This window comes from Clytia hemisphaerica, unplaced genomic scaffold (genome assembly GCF_902728285.1).
Source record: "Clytia hemisphaerica strain Z4C2 unplaced genomic scaffold, Clytia hemisphaerica genome assembly, whole genome shotgun sequence".
In the NCBI taxonomy this organism is placed as follows: Eukaryota; Metazoa; Cnidaria; class Hydrozoa; order Leptothecata; family Clytiidae; genus Clytia; species Clytia hemisphaerica.
The window spans coordinates 577,833-598,944 of NW_027104428.1; the positions used below are offsets into that span (position 1 = coordinate 577,833).

Consider the following 21,112-nt stretch of genomic DNA (forward strand, 5'->3'; position numbering starts at 1 on the left):
ACCTTAACACTTTTAACAAAGAATTGCCTTTATAAATTGAAAAAAAATCACCCTCTTTTACAAAAAGTGCTTAGTTTTAATGGGTAATTAACTTTTTTGTTTCAAAATTTCTTTACACTGTCCGCAAAGAATTGAACTATTTTAAATTTTGCGGAAAATCTTTCTAAAAAGATGTGTCAAAAGTTATGATTGTTTTTTTAAGCAAAATCCAGATGAAAAATTGATGAAAAAACCACTCTTTTGAAGATTTCGAGACAAAGAAGCATTTACAAAAATTTTCCGCAAAAATTTTTATTGTTCGGTAAAATATACACCATCTACTGCGAAAATTTTTTCAAAATAATTTTTCTTCGCCGAAACTAAGCTCTTCAAAGTTGAAATACTCTTCCTCGCAAAAGTCTTAATTTTCTTCTTCATCAAATTTTTTCAATACAATTTTTGAATTTTCAGATTCAGGAATAGTTTGTTTAACAGAAAATGTATAACATGCCAGTTTTGTTGGTTACATCAGTCAGAAAACACATTTTAAACACGACAATTATGAAAAATTCACTATGGTCAGAGCCCTTAAGGTAATTTCTGAAATCAGATTGTTCTTAAGTTTTGGCCAGTCTTTAGCTTTGTGTTCTTATAATATTGCTCCTATAAAAAAACGTGTAATAAGGCAAAAATAAAAAAAAGTAGTTTTTCCGGAAACCGGCCGGGTGAAAAAACATAATTTGCTGACCTGGCTGCAGACTTCGTTAGTAGTTGATACATTAGTATTGAGGGCTTACTTGATACTGTTTGTACATAAAAGTTATCTTTAAAGTTCTATTTCAATGATCTTAAGTCATCAAAATAGCAAGAAAGTTTTTTTCTGGCCGGCCGCGTAAGAGCTTTTTTCCTTGACCCGCATTCCGGAAACACTACATTTTTTTATTTTCGCCTAAGTTCTTTTTTTCTCCAAAATTACACCCCTGTCTCAACAAACGAGCTGACAGCCGACGCCCATTTAACGTTTATAAACTTCTTTATAGCTGATTCTGCTAAATGACGTGCCCTGCGTGCCCATGTGCCCCACTTTTTTCCACGTATCCATGTGCCTTCGCGTGCTCACGTACCCGCGTGCCCACGTGCTCAAAATTTTTGTTTCACCTAGACTTTCTACTAAATAAATAAATGCCGAAAATGCCTACTTTTCTCATTCATAATGTCTGTCCATTTTCTTGTTGTAATAGAAGGCATGAACAAAATCAGTTTGTTTTTGCTAGTAACCGTTTCAAAACTTTAACAATATGTCTAATTTTACGAAAGGAGGAAAGAAAAAAATTCATGAACGATTTTTTATAAGAATATTTTTTTTGAATAAGGATTAGAATGAACAATCCCAGCTGGCACACAACGTGTTTTCAACGTTAATCTAATGTTCACAACGTCCATATAACGTTAGATAAACATTGAAACAACGTTGTGTGCCAGCTGGGATATCTATTTATTCAAGAAAAAATAGAGAATACCAAATAATTTAAATACCAAAAACAAAAAAAAATTAAGGGCACGCGAAAACTTAGAGGGCACGAGGGCATGGAAGGGAAATTAACTTAAATCTATTTCTTTACTCAAACTGTCAAACCAGTTCATAACCTTCTTAAAGCAACATTGTGTTGAAAGCTTTATTTATAAGAATCAAATAGTTTTGACTGAGGAGCGGCCGTTCTTTCTTTTTATGAGTTTGTGGGTTGTTTAAATTCTTGATAATTATTGAAATCATTATTTCATCCCCTTTTCAAATTGAATTTCATCTAAAATCAACATTTTCATAGCCATTTCTGAATTCTAACGCTGGTAATTTTCTAAAATTCTTCGGTTTTGCTAAAATTTATCCTTTATAAGTATGTTATGCAAAAATGATGTAACATAACTGCCTATCTTTAATTTAATAACAAAATGAATGCAAAGTAGAATATTTATCATTAGTTTTGGTTGATGATGGTTAACCTGGGATCAGATTGTAATTGTTTTCTACCCACCACACAAGCTCATATCAGTCTGACAAATATGCTATTCTCAAAATCTTCTTCGTCTAAAAATTGATTGTGTTTATGAATAGAGTGCCGTATCAGTTTTTGACTGTCTGGCGCACAACAAGTGTCTTATTGTAGAATTTTCTGCGGGAGAACTACTTTCCTCAGATGTTTGATTTCCAAGCGCCCTCAGAAATTTACCGTGCACGTAAGAAAATTACGAACAGCTGTTAACCCTAACAGCCTCAGGGGGGGTAGAATCTACCACGCTGGAGTTCTTTTGTGTATATTTTAAACGACCAGATCAGGTTTTATGACTTTATTGTAAAACTTACATAAAACCCAGCTTAAATCGCTTAAAATTCAAAATTTCTGAAACTATTTATTCAATAATTTTCAAATTTTGACAAGTGATAGACATTGACAATGTCAATTTGAAAAATTAAAAAAAAAATTGAAAATGATGACATCATCATTTATGACGTCATCAAATTTTGAAAATTTTACTCATATTTAGCATAGATTTTAAGAAAATATCTTCATACACCCCTGTCTCAGTGCCCCGATGGCATGGTTTCAGTACATGGTTTCAGTACATGATTTTTTCCTACGTCACTGCAGTAATCAAATTTTTATTGCACTCATTTGTGAATTGAGATATAAATTGAATAAAGACAGCGACAATAAAAAACAGTTCTTGAATTCCCAAGCCATTTAGGATGATTACAAATGAGTGCAATAAAAATTTGATTACTGCAGTGACGTAGGAAAAAATCATGTACTGAAACCATGTACTGAAAAAAATCATGTACTGAAATCATGCCACCGGGGCACTGAGACAGGGGTGTCTTCATGGAAAATAGAAAAACTGTAATTGTACCGTGAAAAGCACAGCTCAAAATCATATATTTACGCTGTGCCGACGAATCGAGATTCTATTCAGCGCGCAATCAACGAAGACAAAAGTAACCATGACGACCATCCAAGATCTTGGATGAGGTTCAAAGTTGACATTTTTATTCCCGTCGTTGAAAAGACAACAAAAAATATCATCAATGCTTTTTAAAAAGAGTCAGTGATAGAGAATCATAACATAAAGTATGTCTATTATTTCGATTCAATTGAAAGTGACATTTCCATAATTAATAGTTTAGTAATTACTGTTATACATTTGGGGATCATGTAAAAGATTTCTTTCGAAAGAAACTCACTTCGATTACACTTGGAGGTTTCTGGGGAATTCGTAAATAGTAAACTGCATACTGATACAGTTTGCTAGACATTAATAAGGTATTATTTGCTCTTCATCTTTGATTCTTTCTGCAATGATTAGATTGACACATGCGCGATAAAATTTCTATTATCGGTCTTCAGAGGTTAATATCCTTCGAAAACTTAACCTCTGATACTCAGGGTACTGTAATTGTGTTTAACCAGAGAGTTGGGAAAAGCGAATAAGAAACAGCACTGTCGCTGGCTGTTTTCCAATTCTTTCCCTTTGAATTCGGCACCCTTTGAAGAAGCAAAGCTGTAGAATTTTTTATCAGAAAAGAAGGCCGAAACAAAATGGCGTTACGTACAGGTTAACTAATGTTCAAGAAAGAAGTCTTTGAATAAAGCTTACCAGTGAGTTCTTTGTAAATGAATGAATTTTTTGTGTTGCAAACATAATTTTTATGGGTAGTAGGAAGGTTGATTGTGACCACCACCTATGCCTTAGTTTTCCATGGCACTTCTTAGAAATTCTTGGCATCTTGATTTAAAATGGGCAAAATCGATTGGTAATTCTGTTGTTTGTTTCAACTTTTAGATGAAAAAAATAGTGTAATCTTAGAAAAACTTCCTTCATGCTAATGGAATTGAGATTTAGTAAATATACTTGATTTCCTCTGTGGTAATTTTAGCTTTATCTAGTGGATTGACTCACAAGGCTTCGACACTTTTGCAGCCAAAACATAATTTTATCGTTGGACTTTACAGTCCGTGTTAGGATAATTCATACAGATTGCTTATAAAAAAGCCCTAGTTTTACAGTAGATTTCCATTTTATATATTTTCAGGCTACTTATCGTCATTTCTTCTATGAAATACTGTTTATAACAACACTCCCCAGAATAAACCAAGTTAAGTATTTGTCATCCAAGCACTGGTGCAAAGATTGACTCAGGATGACTCATTATTTTTGCATTTTGACTGTCATGTTAAGGCATGAGGGAAAAGTCTGCTAAAAGATGAAATGAAACCTATAGAAACTATATTATGTTCATTATTTAGCTTGACCAAAACAGAATGGAATTATAATATTTATTAAATGCAGTGGATGTTGATATTTTCTTAATGTTTTCTGGACAACCGTGGATATGAACAGTTGAACCTGGTTGAGCACCGCCTACATACAGTCAGGTCACCTCCTTTCACTTTATCGATGTAACGCGAACAGCAGTGTGCGCTAAATTATTTTGGTTTCACTTTCAATTTTAAGCAAAGGTCTTAGCACCAGGGCGCGCCTACATAGCAACGGGGCTGGCTAGAAAAATCTAAACATAGAACTAAAAAAAAATACCGATCATCGTATAGAGCACTAAAAAATACCCCCTTTCTATGTTTAGTTTGTTCTACAATCCCAGCTGGCATACAACGTTGTTTTAACGTTCAAATAACGTTATTTGGACGTTATGAATGTCAAATGGACGTTGTTTTGACGTTGTGTGCCGGCTGGGTTGGATTATAACTGAAAATATATTTAAATAACCTTTGATAGCGGTATCAGCCCGTGAGGTAATCTTTGCTCGTTCCAATTCTTAGATAATGAATAAGAGAGGTGCGCTTAGCTAAGTCGTGCTCGCGGGCGATAAATTTATGTTTACTTCTCTTGTTTATTTCAGTGGTATTTATCCAATGAAAAGAATGTTGACAAAATATGCACGGCGCTGCCAAAATATGCACAGCATTGATTATGACATCATTAATAAATATGTCAATGTCGATTCAACGCCCGTTAAAGAAAATAATTTGTAAATAGTTCTGTTTATCGTGAAATTTAGAAATAAAAACAAAAAAAAATCCAAATTTAATTTTTGTTTCCTATCTAGATTATATTAGCGTTAGAATACGGTAAATTTTCACGAAAAATATTTGGCGATGGCCCACGGGAAAGTTCCAATTATCGGGAAATCGGGGAAAGCGGTTCACCACGTGGATAAAAAACGTACAGAATGAAACCTGACAGAAGGTTTTCAAGCAGATTTACTTTAATGGGATAAACTTTCGCGGGGATTAAATTTCGCGGATTTCGCGGATTTGGGTGTCATCCGCGAAAATCCGCGAAATTAAGTCGCAATGGAAATTTGGAAGGGCCTGATCCGCGAAATATTTCTAAACAAAACTCAAAATATGTCAAATAAATACTATTTGAATGTTTACTTGCATCAAAGAGGCGCAAATAATGTGTATTTCAACAACCAAAATGCATGATTTGACAGTAAAAGTCACAAAATCGTGAAAATATTGCCACCCAATAGTGCCACCCGCGAAATTAAGTCCCTGCGAAATTTTTGAATTTCGCAGATAGGCCCAACCGCGAAATTTAATCCCCGCGAAAGTTTATCCCATTAAAGTATTCAGATAAAGCTATAAGAGGTTCAATACTTGTGGATTTTAAAACCTACATAAGCAAAAACGAAAGTTGTTGGGAAGGAAAGAGTAAAACGCAAGACAGAAGGTTTGGTTGTGTTGATCAGGTATGTTTTTATTCTATCCGAACTAATATTATAAAAGACCAAGGAGGCCCTGACTGCCTACATATTTCCTTTGAGATTGGATAAATACTTGGAAAATACTCTCTGGAAAAAGTTGTTTTCCATAATAAGCATTACAGTATGTAATTTTGATCAGTCTGGAGATTTTTTTTAGAATCTGTATTTATTTGGATGTTTGTTTTGTATCCAGGTTGTCCCTGGAAAGATGGTAAAAACAAGTCATCAGAGCCAGGAAACACGTGAGCCAAAATTACAAAATGTAAACAAACCAGGAGACTCCAGTATGTGCGAGCCATAAGGGTACCTTTTCTCATTCCTCAAAAGTCTCTCAAAGGGGTACAAATTCAAAAGTTAGTCTCTGAAAGGGTCCCAAAATCACGAAAATCAAAAATTTCTCTCTCAAAGGGTCACGAATTCCAAAAATTTTGACCAAAATTTGGTGACAATCAAACCAAAATTTGGAAAAAATGGACCAAAACTTTGGGAAAAGTCTCTCAAAGGGTCCCAAAATCACCAAAATTTTGTCTCTCAAAGGGTCGATGTTCGATTTTCGGCTCGGACATACCCGTCACCTCGCAAACCTAGTACCCCCCCCCCCGGCCCCCGGGAATTAGACACATATTTTCACTAGTTATATAAAAAGTTTTTCTTAGTACAGTCTGATATTATTTTTTCAATATTCTTTCCCAATGTAAATGTATTTATTTTTTAGCAATGAGTTTTACATCTATTGAATTTTATAGTGCTCTATGGAGCAATAATGTAATTTTCTTAGTTATAAAATCTGAATCAATGTACTAATTAAAAATCTGTTGGAAGGTTTTGGTCTTTTTTATAGTCTTCTTAATTTTATTTCAAGTAAAGTCATGAGTGATATTGATTTTTTTCATGCAATACATCTTTATTTTTCCCAGGTGTTATAAATGAAGGTGAATCAAAGAAAAACCCTTTTGAGTTTAATTTTTTTTAGAAAAATTTCAAACCATTTTTGGCAGCATTTACAAATTAAAAGAGTCCTATATATGCTTTCTATTCAGATGAGGATATTTTATATTTTTAATTCTTATGCACTTTTATTTGTTGAACTGTTTTATTTGCTAGATAGATATTTCATTATACCAGGGGAAATCCCTAGATAGAGCTGTTTTGTATAGCTATTGTATTTTTTTTGATAATGTCGTTGGATTATTTTATCCTTAATTATATGGTTGATTACATTTAGCTTAGATTTGTAAAGGACGAGCGGGGCGATAAATCCGTAATAGCCCCGCTTTTTTGTAATCGCCCTGATGTAAACAGAAATTTCTATTGGTTGAAAGAAAAGTATCGTACGATATTTTGATTGGTTAACAAAATATCGTACGAAATTTTTAAGCCAATCAAAATAAGAGTGTCAGTCGAATGTTTTTTTATAGTTTCGAATGTTTTTATAAGTTTCGAAAAGAATAGCGATTGAGTGTTCTTCAATTCTTTTTTTGACCATAGGGTTATTTTGAAGTGTTTTCAATGAAACGAGGGGTTATTAATCCCAAATCACCCTCTAAACCATGTTATTAGTAGTACTTATTGTCTCGAGTTGATAAAGGCCATAAAGTTCTTAAAAGAAAGACTGCATGATATTTGTGATCTTCTAGCATTGATATATCATGAATTAACATCGTTTCTTTTTCTTTTTCTTTTAAGTTCTACTTTTTTCCTGTCCTCCAATTTGTTACCCTCCATGATATTGTTTCTTAGAAACTCTAGTCCAAGAAATAACGAGAAATTATTCCAGTTTTACAAGCTTCATTTTTTGTTTTATAATGCAAATTTTATAATGCAAATTTCAAAATTCTTTAAGCTACAGTATGTATAAATTGATTCGATCATTCTATAAGGAAAGTATTTTGGTCAAAGCTGCAAAATTGAAAAGTTGAAAAATGCTTATAAAAAATCTCTAAATCCCCGGTTAAAAAAAAAAATTCTACCACGGCTGCCATTTTATGTTTGTACTTTCTAGTCTTGTGCCGTTATGCGCATAACGAATCAAGCGCTCTGATTGGTTCAGAATGAAAACAATCGATCGGCCGCAGACATTTTCAATAGAAACAAGATATTCTACAGCTTAGGTTTGAATAGCGCATTTCTTATCCTCTTTACCCAAATCTCCTTTTGGCTTTTTTCCGACAGATGGAAATTTTGTGATGACGTCATCGGTTTTACGTCATTACATTTCTTTTTCTTCTTGCAAATTTGTGTCATGATGGAAAACATTTGTACCAAATTTCATGGTCATAGCTCTTCTAGATCAAAAGTAATCGAGCGTGGTAGATTCTACCCCCCCCCCTTGGGATACAAACCAGCTGGCACACAACGTTGTTTTAACGTTCAAATAACGTTATTTGGGCGTTATGAATGTCACGTGGACGTTGCTTTGACGTTGTGTGCCGGCTGGGAAAAATCAAAAAGCTTGGGCTCAATAGAGTTAATGATAGTTCTCGGGTAACTTAATGCATGTCTAAGAATTGCATTAATTTTTCGTCCCCAGTTCCAGTCCCTAAACTATACATTTTTGGAAGTGTATTTGGATGTAGAATATCGTAATAATCCGAAGAAATTGGGACATGCATTAAGTTCCCAAGTTGGCTGAAAATGATCCTTACTTCTTAAAGGAAGATAATCTTCATCTTGAAATAACTGAAGAGTAGAAATCTAGTTGAATAAAAAGATCAATAAAAATAACTAAAATTAAACTGACAATTGCTTTCAATAAGGCATTAAAATGGTATTTTTCAACAGTTTTTCATCCCGTATTTACTCATATATTAAAAAGCTATACACCGTTGAAAAAAAGTATGAAAAAATCTGATGTCATGGTTTTTCAACCAGTCAACAATTCAAACTCAAGTGAGTTACGGCATGTCCAAAGAAAAAGTGAACCAGTTCCACTCACTTTCAAAATGTCAAACGTAGCTGGAAAGAAGCGCCTTGTGATGTAGATCAACGTGATAGGTGTATGAAAAATTTAAGTTGAGGCTATAAGAAGTTATAGCCCAAAAACCTGTATTATGACGTCATAAATATTACATACATTACGTCATAAAACTAAAAATTTTAATATCTCGTGAACTAAAAGTCATATAAACGTCAAATTTTGACCACAAATAGATATTGATGTAAAAAAATTTCTAAGTTAAAAATATTTTGAAAAAAATGATGACATATCATTTTTTATAGCCAAAAATCGAAAATGGCTTAAGGTGGTCGTTAACACTTCTGAGATAGGATCATCTTTTTCGGGTCGATTTTTCAATTTTTGGTTTAAATTAAAGTTTGAACCTTGCTAAACAATATCCCGAAGTTTTATTTCATATAAAGAAGAGGAAAGTCGAAAACTTTAGGTTTTTAGACACGTACCTGAGCAGATTTTGTGGTCCGCCCCAAACGCCCACCTCGCCGCCCGTCACGAAAATTGCAATATTAGCCCTTCTGGTTCTTGGAGCGACTCCAAATTTTTACTGTCGCTACTTAGAGCCACAAAGAACATTCCCGGAAAATTTTACACCGGTACTGCTAATAGTTCCGGATTTATGACAATCAAAACAAACCCGCCATCTTGAATCTTGTCAAATTTCAAGTGTGAATTTTTGGTAAAGGGAATGGCTGTTTCATGGCTTATTTTCTTGTAGTAAGTGATGGTTTGATGCTTCCTTTTTATATAAAGAGCTTCTCAAAACTCCAAGGAACATTTTTACTTGATAATCTTTCTAATTTCCTTCCCATTGGGATCAAATTTCAGCGCCACACAATGTGCAACAGGTACGTGTAATGTTTCTTCTGCTTTCTCTCTCTTTTTAGTTATTTAATTAATAATTTATTGTTTAAAACGTCCATAACCTCTTCTTGAAGCTATCCATACACATTTAGTTGGATTTTGATAGTGATATAGTTGATTTTGGTGTGTTTCGGGGTTTTCGCAAAAGTGAAAGTGAAAGTGCTCTTTATAAGAATTGAACGCAGCTTGTATTTCAAGTAATAGGGATAAAGATTTGCTTTGTTACAGTGAAATGTGTTACTTTAACCAATGAAAGGGTTAGGGAATACTTTTCAATCACTTTTCACCAAATTTAAGCTTTTTCGCAAGCAAAAGTAAGGTTTACGCAACTTTTTTGTATGTTTGCGGTAATTTCAGGGTTCTGCGCGACACCATAAATTTGCTGAGACATGCAAAAGAAAATGGCTTTACTTTCTTTCTGAAGGTGAAAATTGAATCAGTGCATCAAGTTCAACTGAAATCTGTCAAAAATCCCATATTGAAAGCTTTTTTTCCTCTTTCTACAGCAAAAAATAGTTTTAAGGCCAGTTTACGCAAAACAGCAAAACCGGGGGTTTTCAATCTTGTGGCGGAAGAATCTCAGGATTGGCTGTCCCGATTTACTTGGAATTTTGTACACAGCTTTCTCTTAGTGCAAGGGGTGTTTTGAGTGAAACAGATTTTTCAAAAAATGTTTTGTTGATTTCAAAATTAAAAAAAACAGTTTTTTGCGTTTTTACCCCCGGTTTTTGATATTTTTTTAAAAATTTTTCACTCAAAACACAGTAGGTCAATATTGTAACATAACTGCCAAATATCAAAATCTAACTCCATCTGGTTGTTGAGATTCTTCTGCCACAAGATTTTGATATCTATTTTTAGAAATGACCTCATGACCCCCGTCTTTGAAATTTCTAACATTTTTTTCTATTTTTAGATCAAGATGATAATGAAGTATCATAATACAAAATTTCAACAATATATCATTTATACTTTTTGAGATATTTCAATTTGAATATTTTTTGACATTTTCAAAAAGTTTGTTAACGACCACCTTAAAAATGCTGACGTCATCGTTTTTCAGGAGATTTTGAAAATTTTACTTCTAGAGGATTACGATATATTTGTTCTGTCAAAATTTTATATTGATATCATTAATAGTTTATGAGTTATTTGAATTTTAAGTTTCGTGACGTAATGTTACGTAATGTTTATGACGTCATAATACAGGTTTTTGGGCTATAACTTCTTATAGCCTCAAGTTAAATTTTTCATACAGCTATCACTTTGGTCTACATCACAAGGCGCTTCTTTCCAGCTATGTTTGACATTTTGAAAATGAGTGGAACTGGTTCACTTTTACCTTGGACATGCCGTAACTTACTTGAGAAGTTTTGAATAACATTCTGCACCATAATGAATAACGAAATCTTGGCAGATTTAAGGTTTCTGACCATCATAGTGAATTTTTGATATTTGCGCCATGTATGAAATTTAGTTTTCTGCCTTATTTTTGTAGCTAAATTCTGAATTACTCTTGAAAAGATAAATTACCAAACAACTTGTAACAGTGGTTAAAAGTATCAAGGAACCCAAAACAAAAGTTTAATCTTCAAAACGCTCAACAAATTTTTTGATAGAGCCAATCATCCAAACTCTGTTTTAAGTCTTGAAAAACGATTAAATCCAGCAAGCACTAAATGAAATTTCTTCGGAAAATGTTTTTCACCAATCCGCCAAAATTAAAATCCCCGCCAAAATATATACCTTTAAATTACTACAACATGCGCTTCAGTCTGTCAAAATATGAATTTACAGAAAGTTAGTGATCTTGACATTTTTAACCAAACCAATGCATGCGTTATACCAAGGATCGGAAATGTAAACTTTCACGCCATAAAATTGTCGAGCTTGTGTATTATTGGTTGAGTGGATTTCTTCCCCATTGAAAAGGATGGAATATTTGTAAACACCTCCACTTTTGTATCTCTGGTGAATTTCCACATTGTATTCTGTGTTATATTGGATCGTATGGAAAATATTATAACTTATAATGCCATTCACTGCTGATTGTATTGAAAGTATCATATTGAACTGAAATTGAAAAAAGAACAATATTTTGTTTGAAATTTAACCCTTCCCGTGTACATGTCAAGTGTATTTCACATGGGCTATATAGGAGGGCGAAGCTCTCCTGTAATGCCCAGTTTGATAATTAGAAATCGTAAAGTTTTATCTAAGTCATAGAAATTGGATTGTGCTTCATAGTCAAGCAAAAAGAATTTAAAACTGAGTCTTTCTAGCGAGATTTTTTGAAAAAAAGTCAAAAAAATGCAAAAATTTGACAAATATCCACTTTTTTGAGATTTTGACTATTTTTTGGGAATTGAATTGAAGTTTTACCAATGGGCATTTTTCCATTTTTCCATCACTCAGTCAGGCCCGCGCAGTCTTAAACCTTTAAAGCTTGAACGAGCGATTTTCTTAAAATTTTTAGAAATGACTGATGGCACTTACTCTTAAGTTCCAAATAAACAAGGTGGTTCAAATAAACAGGGGGGGGGCTTGGAAAATTTTTTAGACTGGGGTAGGGACCTAATTACCAGGGGGGGGGGTGGAAATTGTAATTACGAAAACTCAAAAATAAGGTAATGCTAAAATCAGGCTATTTCAAGAGAAATAAAGTACCTTGTTTTTGAAAGCTGAAAACATTCTTTAAAATTAATAAACGGGGGGGGGGGGTCCTTATAAGGTCCGGGGGGGGGGGGGGTTGGCAAATTTTCAAAAGATTAACAAGCGGGGGAGGGGCATTTATTTGGAACCTGAGAGTAGGCACCAAAAAAATCACATTTTCAAATTATTTTGTTCACTTTGTTTAAAATTTAAACGTTTTTCGCTCTTTTAATCGTGCTATCTAAAGCGCTAAAGACGGCGTAAGAATGCCGGCATAAATCTGGTTTCGAGCTTATACGGTTATATGAAAAATACAGTCTGTCAAGAGTAAATAAGGATAGAGAATATCTTATGAATAAAGTACCTAATTAAAGTGATAACTAATTTGACGAGCAGAATTGATACCCACTTAATTTAACATTAAGTTTGGCCAGGAGACAATAACAAATGAAAATTCGCTTTTAGCGTGCTATTTTTTAATTTTTTTGTTTTACTTCAAAATGGCCGACGGCGATTGGAGAATTAGAAGGCGCCTGTCAAAAAAACCGCCCACGGCCCTACTATAATGAACAAATTACAAGCGTGTTAATTTCCGCGCAGCTGACGTCATGCGCTCCACCGTGATGCTGCCGGTTTCTTCTTCTTTTTTTTCGAGTTGGGCAAATGGGGAGAAAGTTGAAAATGGTACCATGATTTAGAAAGCTGTCATTTGTATCAGCAAACTTAGGCCTCACAACTTGCTATCAATTCCGATCGAAGTTAACGGTAAATTTCTTTGATCTTTAACTATTTTCTTTTGTTTTAACTGCAATTTTCTAACAAAAAATCGAGCTTAAAATCTCATTGACCTACTTATTAGGTTGAATGGGTTCTTTTTTGTCTAAAAATTAAAGCTTGAGAGAAAATAAGGTAATCCTGAAGAAACTTAATTTTAGTGAGGGTGCGAATTCCATTTATATTAAGGTATAAGTTTTTAAGTATACTAAAATGCTAAATGAAAAGCTTACCTTATCAAAGAAAATGGCTGGTACCCGATCTCCGTAAACATCCCTATTCTGTCCCTTTGTAACATGCATAATATTACACCATCTTCCATCAGCATGCTCAGAAAGAAGTTTAAACTGTAATTGTACACTCCATTCAGTGGAAAGAATGGGAATAAAAAGAAGTAAATTGTTCGCATGTAATTCTTTGGCTGAAAGATATATTGAAAGTATCATGTAAACAGTCTGTTCCTCTGAAGGATCCTGCATTGTAACACGCATGCGTAATTCGTCGTTCTTTTAGACCACATGTAGTTAATTCCCGTGATAAACGAAAGGGAATGAATCGCTAGGGGTTGTACAGTCACTTTCGGTCGGGTTGTGAACGGCGAAATATGTCATCTTTTATGAAATTTGTCGTTCTTTTTGTCTATTTTTAGTAATGCAGGATTCTTTAGATAAACCCCCTCAAATAAGGAGAGTCCCAGCTGGCACACAACGTTGTTTCATCACGTTCAACTAACGTTATATGGACGTTGGTAACATTAGATAAACGTCGAAACAGCGTTGTGTGCCTGCTGGTGTTATTCAGGCAAAATTTGATAATAGAATGTGTCACTTGTTATGGCTTCTACTGGGCAATTCCATTAAATTTTCTTACAGGGGAGTAGACAAACCTTTTCAAATCAAAAAAAATTTCTTGAAAACTTATTAGAGATCGCACAAACTCTCGCAAGCAGAAATAACTTTCGCGATCATAAAATTGTGAAATCTACAAAATTTTACTTTTGCAAATTTGAGGAAAAAAACACTTTAAACTTTCGTGAATCGTAGGATAAAAATGAAAATAAACCTTTGCGAATATCCTTGTTAAGAATTTTCAATGACATTTACTTTCCTGAAAATTCGCGAAAATCGCGAAAATTTCTGCTTGCCAAAGTTTGTACTCCTAAAGTATACAGTGTCTCCCGAATAAAAGCGGAAAATTTTAGATTTAGACTTTTAAAATAACAGGAATACATGCCTTCACTGATTATGGTGGTTGGTTGAATACCATGATCATTCACTGGAATCTGAAAGAAATTCAAAACTCTTTGCACATCATTTTTGCTTTTAAACGAAAGAATTTATCTCATTATGGTCTAAGATTTTACTAGAAAAATAAACTTCCACTGTTTGGTATTGGTTGACTCTACTATTAAAATAAGAAACTTTCGTCAATGGGTGATTTTCATTTTTTTTGAGTCTTCCTTGTTCACACTCTGTAAGGTAACTTACCTTTTTCCTGCATTTTGAAGTGGTTGTGGATGCAACGACCAGCATTAACAATAAAAAATGTTGTAATTTTCTTTCTCGAAAAAAAAACATATCCTTTTTTCTGCGCCAATTACATATTCTAAGATAGTTTGAAAAGAAGAAGATTTCGTCTTGAAAAAGTATTACTAAGTGAAGAAATAAAGACGAAGATTTTTGTTTGACGAAATAAAGCACAATTTATCCTTGAAAACCACAAATATTTTGAATATTATTCAATCAAATCAGTATTATATTTTTATATACATAAAATCTGAAGAATATAAATATTATCACTTTTGCCCCAGGGAGTACTGTGAAAAGCACAGGTCGAAATCATATATCGACGCTGTGCCGACCAATCGAGATTCTATTCAGCGCGCAATCAACGCAGACAAAAGTATCCACGACGACCATCCAAGATCTCGGATGAAGTTCAAAGTTGATTTTTTATTCCTGTCGTTAAAAACACAACTAAAAAATACCACCAATGCTTTTAAAAAAAGTCAGTGACAGAGAATCATAGCATAATTTCTGTCTATTATTTCGATTCAATTAAAGTGACATTTCCATAATTAATAGTTTAGTAATTACTGTTATACATTTGGGGATCACGTAAAAGATTTCTTTTGAAAGAAACTCATTTCAATTAAATTTGGAGGTTTCTGGGGAATTTGTTAATAGTAAACTGCATACTGATACAGTCTGCTAGACATTAATAAGGTAATATTTGCTCTTCATCTTTGATTCTTTTTACAGTGATTAGATTGACACATGTGCGATAAAATTTATATTATTGGTCTTCAGAGGTTAATATATTCTTTGAAAACTCAACCTCTGATACTCAGGGTACCCAGGAGTCTTTGATGAGGCTATTGGCTGTTTTTTCTATTTTTGCCCCCGCAGGAGCGTAGCGACAAGGAGGCACTCATAGTTTCACGCATAGATATTGGACTGGAATCTCGAAATTTTGTTGTTTGTTTTGTCGCACAACCATTTTATACGTTTCATAATAATTCTGTTCTCTTTGTTCAAGTCGAAATCAACTGTATTTTTTAATTTCCCAAATGTATATCTGCCATTTTTAAGGATGGGAACACATTTAAAGGTACAAGGCGTCTCAAAGGAGATTGTAGTATATTCGCTTAGGTATTCAATTAAATTGTTACAAACGTTCCTTTCTGTGTTTCAATTAAGGACTTTTTGATTCCTTTTTCACTAGAAATCGAAAGAAAATAAACGGTCCTTTGAGAGCATCTAATGAGGTCGTTTTCGTTCTTGTCAAAATTATTGTTATTTATAAGAAAATCTTTGAATAAGCGTATTTTACCTAACGTTACTCCGTTTATTTTGGATGAGCATTTTACTGACCAAAAAGGGGACGAATTAGGACTGTTTTGAAATATGTTCTTCAAATAAACTGTATTACATCTCTTCACACCCTGGATATTGTCAGAGTCTCGTTTTAAAAGCTTGATTGCTTGAGAAAATTAGGGGGTTTTAGTGGGCTTTGTAGTTCCCATTTATTTATAAGAAATTTCCCATCGAGTACCTCCGTTTTAAAGAGCTGAGATTAGTAATTTCAGCTGCATTTTTTGAAGTTTCAAGGGGGTGTCTATATTGAGAGAGTCTTTTCGTTCTTATGATTTCATTTTGAAGAAAGACTGGGGGTACAAACGACTGACCCGTTTACTGGATAGAGATTGGTTAATATGTAAGTTTTGTTAAATTATGCTAATTCATATTCAGAATTTATAAGTGATAGGATGTCCCCGGATTTTCTTTGTTTTGAATACAAATCGGGGTGCTTTTGCTACTTTTTACAAGTTTATGCAATTTTTTTTCTTCGAATGAGTGAATTCGGTCGAGATTGGTTTTATTTGTATATTGTGCGTGGAAAAGGAATGCCAAAGAAACTTTTATCAAAGAAAATTTGGAAAGACGCTGTAGGAGCTGCTTCTAAACCAAAACGCTTGAGTTTGGTTCCAGATAGAGATGGGTTATTTAATTGTCCTGTAAAGAGTTGTGACAGTGAATCGTATCAATCAAAACGAGGTTGCAGGAAGCATGTTTATCAGAGGCATGGGTGGTATTATTTTTTTGACGAAAAGCCAAATGTAGAGGATGTTTTACCGAAGCAGGTTGTGACATCTACAACCCTAAAAAGAACGAAGCGGAGTAGGACTAAGGATATACCATCTTTCAATCGAGACTGTTCATTTGACATTTCTTTTAAATCATGGCTGTGTAGTGCCGTCGGTGGCTCTAAAAGCTATAAACAGTCAAGCCAAGTTAGTTGCAGAGTTTTAAAGTTTTTAAAATTTTGCTGTCAAGATTGCTACCCTGAGTGGGACATACCACTAACCATCGTAGATTATTGTGTCGGTTCAATTTCTTCTATCTCAGACTTTATTGAATACTTAAAAAAGGATTGGTGTGTTGGCTATGCTGGTTTAATAGGATATATGAACTCCTTGTCGCATGTTCTAGATTTTAGGAGAATGAACAGCACAGCACTTAACGAAACATATGTGGTATCAGAGATTTATATTGACCGTGTTAAAAAAACGCTTGCTCGAAAAATGCGATGTGAGTGGAACATTTTGCTCAGTGTTGATTACTTGTCTAAGATAGATTGCTGGGCAAGCCTAGAAGATATGCAATCAGTTATTCCTCATCATGCCGAAAGATTTACACAAATTTTACTTAGTACCTCAACTAAGGACTTTCGTCCATCGTCACACGATTTATCATTTTGTACTGGGTTTCTCACTGCAGTTCTGTTCCTTATGGTAAAAGCTACTAGACCTATGACTTTTCAATATCTGACTGTAGAAATGATCGAAAATGTTGACCAAAATGGAATGATCGACCAAACAGTGTTCAAAACTATGGAAAAATACGGATTCGACACCTTAATTTTTACAAAACAAGTCTTAGATATTGTCAATGGATACATCAAATGTATTAGATCAAGAATGAATCCGACATGTGACTATCTTCTAATTACTAGGAACGGAACGCAACTTTCACGTCTAAGTGACGTCTTTGGAAGGTTAGTTTTTCAAGCTATTGGAAAGTACATCAATCCAACTAGATATCGACAGATCATTGAAACGGAAAGCGCAGCGAAATTGACAGTCGAAGAGCAGCATGTTCTCTCTCAAGACCAAAAACATACATCGTTTGTCGCGCGAGTCCACTACCAAAAACTTCAATCTAGAGATGTTGCATCGAAAGGGAAACAAGTAATGGAAAAATTAACCGATGAGACTCCATCAAGAAATGCTCTATCAAAAATTACAGAAATTCTGGATACATCGACTCTTCAAGCCCCGCACTTTAATATCACACAATCAGACTCTGTAACACAAAGCAATCGAATCAAAGCAAAAGGTCAACGCCAGAAAAAAGTAGCATTTTCTTCAACAGAAGATAAATTTTTGAAATTAGGAATTCAGAAATATGGGTGTGCATGGTCAAAGATTCTGGCTGATCCTGAATTCTCATTTCCTTCGTCAAGACAGGGTGCAACATTATGTCGTAGGGCACAGACTTGTAAATTTACTTAAAATATATATTTTTTAAAATTTTTTAAATCGTGTTTTTCATTTTCAAAATTTCATTGATAATGCTTGAAATAATTTTGAATGTTTCAATTTTAAATCTTCCCTTCTATGCCAGTTTATTAAATATTTTGATATGTTTAGTTGGAAAAATTTAAAATCTCTTATTCAGAGACCGTCAAAATTGCAAAATTAGAGCTGTAAAAAAATTTCAAACTAATTTAAGTATTTCCAATAGAGGTCAATACCATTTTTTTTTTTAAGTGAAGACCGTTCTATAGACCATTACACCATTTTACTTCCTCTCTCTATAAGGTGAGAGTACCATAACTTTCCCCGATTTCTTGTGTACCGGTAGTTTTCCAATTCGGGTTATATTTCTGGACCTGTTAAAAGGACCACTGAAGATGGAAATATTACACACTTTACTTGTCCTTTCCGAGAAAATGGCAGATGCACAAAAGAGGAAAGAGGAGGAAATGCTAAAGCAAAATTGTACCTGTTTTAGCCAATCAACTATGGTCAGGCTATATGGACCAAAGCCAAAAGGTGACCCTTTTGATTTTTTCTTACAAGCTCGTTTTCAATTTCGTCCTTTTTTATGTCTTAAAGGTTAAGTTTTGGACATAACATGACTCTCGTGTTTTATCTTTTTATTTTCAGAGCCCGACGTCATTGTGATATCTTCGGATGAAGAACGAAAAAGTGGAGAAGAGGAGAAAATATTGAAAAGGAAAACCAAAAGGACTAGTGTGACAGTGGAGGTGGAAGATTTTATAGTAAGGAAAAAGAAAAAGAAAAAGTCAAAATAAAAAGAATGTTTCTTGATTATTTAAACCCAATCCGAAATGTTTCAAAAACCGAAGACCATTCTGTAGTCCAGCACCACGAGCAGCCCGGTGATTTTGACGTAATACCGTCAAATTTAAGATTTCAAAGTCAAAGGGAAAGTAAAAAAGCATTAAAATTTCACTGTCCTAACTCAAATTCAATTTATATTTTATTAAAATGAAGAGCATTCTGTAGACCAGTAGGCCAGGGGTAGCCCGGTTGATTTATGAGAGTTTCTATGGGGAGACCATCAGACCGACAATTTTGAGATTCTAAATTCAAATAAGAGGCAATAAGCATCAAATTTTCAAAGTGTTAACCTAAATTGAATTGATACTCTTTTAAAAACGAAGACCATTCTGTAGACCAGTAGGCCAGGAGTAGCCCGGTGGATTTATGAGAGTTTCTATAGGAAGACCATCAGACCGTCGAATTTGAGATTACAGAGTCAAAGGGAAGATAAAAAACCATCAAAAGTTTCAAAGTCCTAACTCAAATTCCATTTATACTCTTTTGAAAATGAAGACCATTCTGTAGACCAGTAGACCAGGGGTAGCCCGGTGATTTTATGAGAGTTTCTATAGGAAGACCGTAAGACCGTCAAATTTGAGATTCCAAAGTCAAAGGGAAGGTAAAAAATCATCAAATTTTCAAAGTGTTAACCTAAATTGAATTGATACTCTTTTAAAAACGAAGACCATTCTGTAGACCAGTAGGCCAGGAGTAGCCCGGTGATTTTATGAGAGTTTCTATTGGAAGACCGTAAGACCGTCAAATTTGAGATTACAGAGTCAAAGGGAAGATAAAAAAGCATCAAAAGTTTCAAAGTCCTAACTCAAATTCCATTTATACTCTTTTGAAAATGGAGACCATTCTGTAGACCAGTAGACCAGGGGTAGCCCGGTGATTTTATGAGAGTTTCTATTGGAAGACCGTAAGACCGTCAAATTTGAGATTACAGAGTCAAAGGGAAGATAAAAAATCATCAAAAGTTTCAAAGTCCTAACTCAAATTCCATTTATACTCTTTTGAAAATGAAGACCATTCTGTAGACCAGTAGACCAGGGGTAGCCCGGTGATTTTATGAGAGTTTCTATTGGAAGACCGTAAGACCGTCAAATTTGAGATTACAGAGTCAAAGGGAAGATGAAAAATCATCAAAAGTTTCAAAGTCCTAACTCAAATTCCATTTATACTCTTTTGAAAATGAAGACCATTCTGTAGACCAGTAGACCAGGGGTAGCCCGGTGATTTTATGAGAGTTTCTATTGGAAGACCGTAAGACCGTCAAATTTGAGATTACAGAGTCAAAGGGAAGATAAAAAATCATCAAAAGTTTCAAAATCCTAACTCAAATTCCATTTATACTCTTTTGAAAATGAAGACCATTCTGTAGACCAGTAGACCAGGGGTAGCCCGGTGATTTTATGAGAGTTTCTATTGGAAGACCGTAAGACCGTCAAATTTGAGATTACAGAGTCAAAGGGAAGATAAAAAATCATCAAAAGTTTCAAAGTCCTAACTCAAATTCCATTTATACTCTTTTGAAAATGAAGACCATTCTGTAGACCAGTAGACCAGGGGTAGCCCGGTGATTTTATGAGAGTTTCTATTGGAAGACCGTAAGACCGTCAAATTTGAGATTACAGAGTCAAAGGGAAGATAAAAAAGCATCAAAAGTTTCAAAGTCCTAACTCAAATTCCATTTATACTCTTTTGAAAATGGAGACCATTCTGTAGACCAGTAGACCAGGGGTAGCCCGGTGATTTTATGAGAGTTTCTATTGGAAGACCGTAAGACCGTCAAATTTGAGATTACAGAGTCAAAGGGAAGATAAAAAATCATCAAAAGTTCAAAGTCCTAACTCAAATTCCATTTATACTCTTTGAAAATGAAGACCATTCTGTAGACCAGTAGACCAGGGGTAGCCCGGTGATTTTATGAGAGTTTCTATTGGAAGACCGTAAGACCGTCAAATTTGAGATTACAGAGTCAAAGGGAAGATGAAAAATCATCAAAAGTTTCGAAGTCCTAACTCAAATTCCATTTATACTCTTTTGAAAATGAAGACCATTCTGTAGACCAGTAGACCAGGGGTAGCCCGGTGATTTTATGAGAGTTTCTATTGGAAGACCGTAAGACCGTCAAATTTGAGATTACAGAGTCAAAGGGAAGATAAAAAATCATCAAAAGTTTCAAAGTCCTAAC

At 34.2% G+C, this 21,112-nt stretch overlaps 1 protein-coding gene across 1 annotated transcript; it reads right to left on the minus strand.

Annotated features, from left to right (window-relative positions):
• Positions 1-11,130: 11,130 nt before the first annotated feature.
• On the minus strand, positions 11,131-14,666 carry LOC136820493 (uncharacterized). The gene is made up of 4 exons (XM_067076679.1): positions 14,492-14,666; positions 14,238-14,286; positions 13,238-13,425; positions 11,131-11,651 (listed from the first exon to the last, which is right to left on the minus strand). Exons 1-4 carry the CDS (start codon positions 14,579-14,581, stop codon positions 11,370-11,372), a joined length of 609 nt encoding a protein of 202 aa, XP_066932780.1. The 5' UTR covers positions 14,582-14,666; the 3' UTR covers positions 11,131-11,369.
• Between the last annotated feature and the right edge of the window lie 6,446 nt (positions 14,667-21,112).

What these genes read in the sequence shown, in the direction of transcription:
- LOC136820493 (XM_067076679.1), bottom strand. Translation starts at nt 14,581, where the DNA reads ATGTTTTTTTTTCGAGAAAGAAAATTACAACATTTTTTATTGTTAATG. An exon ending in CTTCAAAATGCAGGAAAAAG is followed by an intron (nt 14,287 to 14,491) that starts GTAAGTTACCTT and finishes AATTTCTTTCAG; the next exon opens with ATTCCAGTGAATGATCATGG. An exon ending in CAGCCATTTTCTTTGATAAG is followed by an intron (nt 11,652 to 13,237) that starts GTAAGCTTTTCA and finishes TTTCAATTTCAG; the next exon opens with TTCAATATGATACTTTCAAT.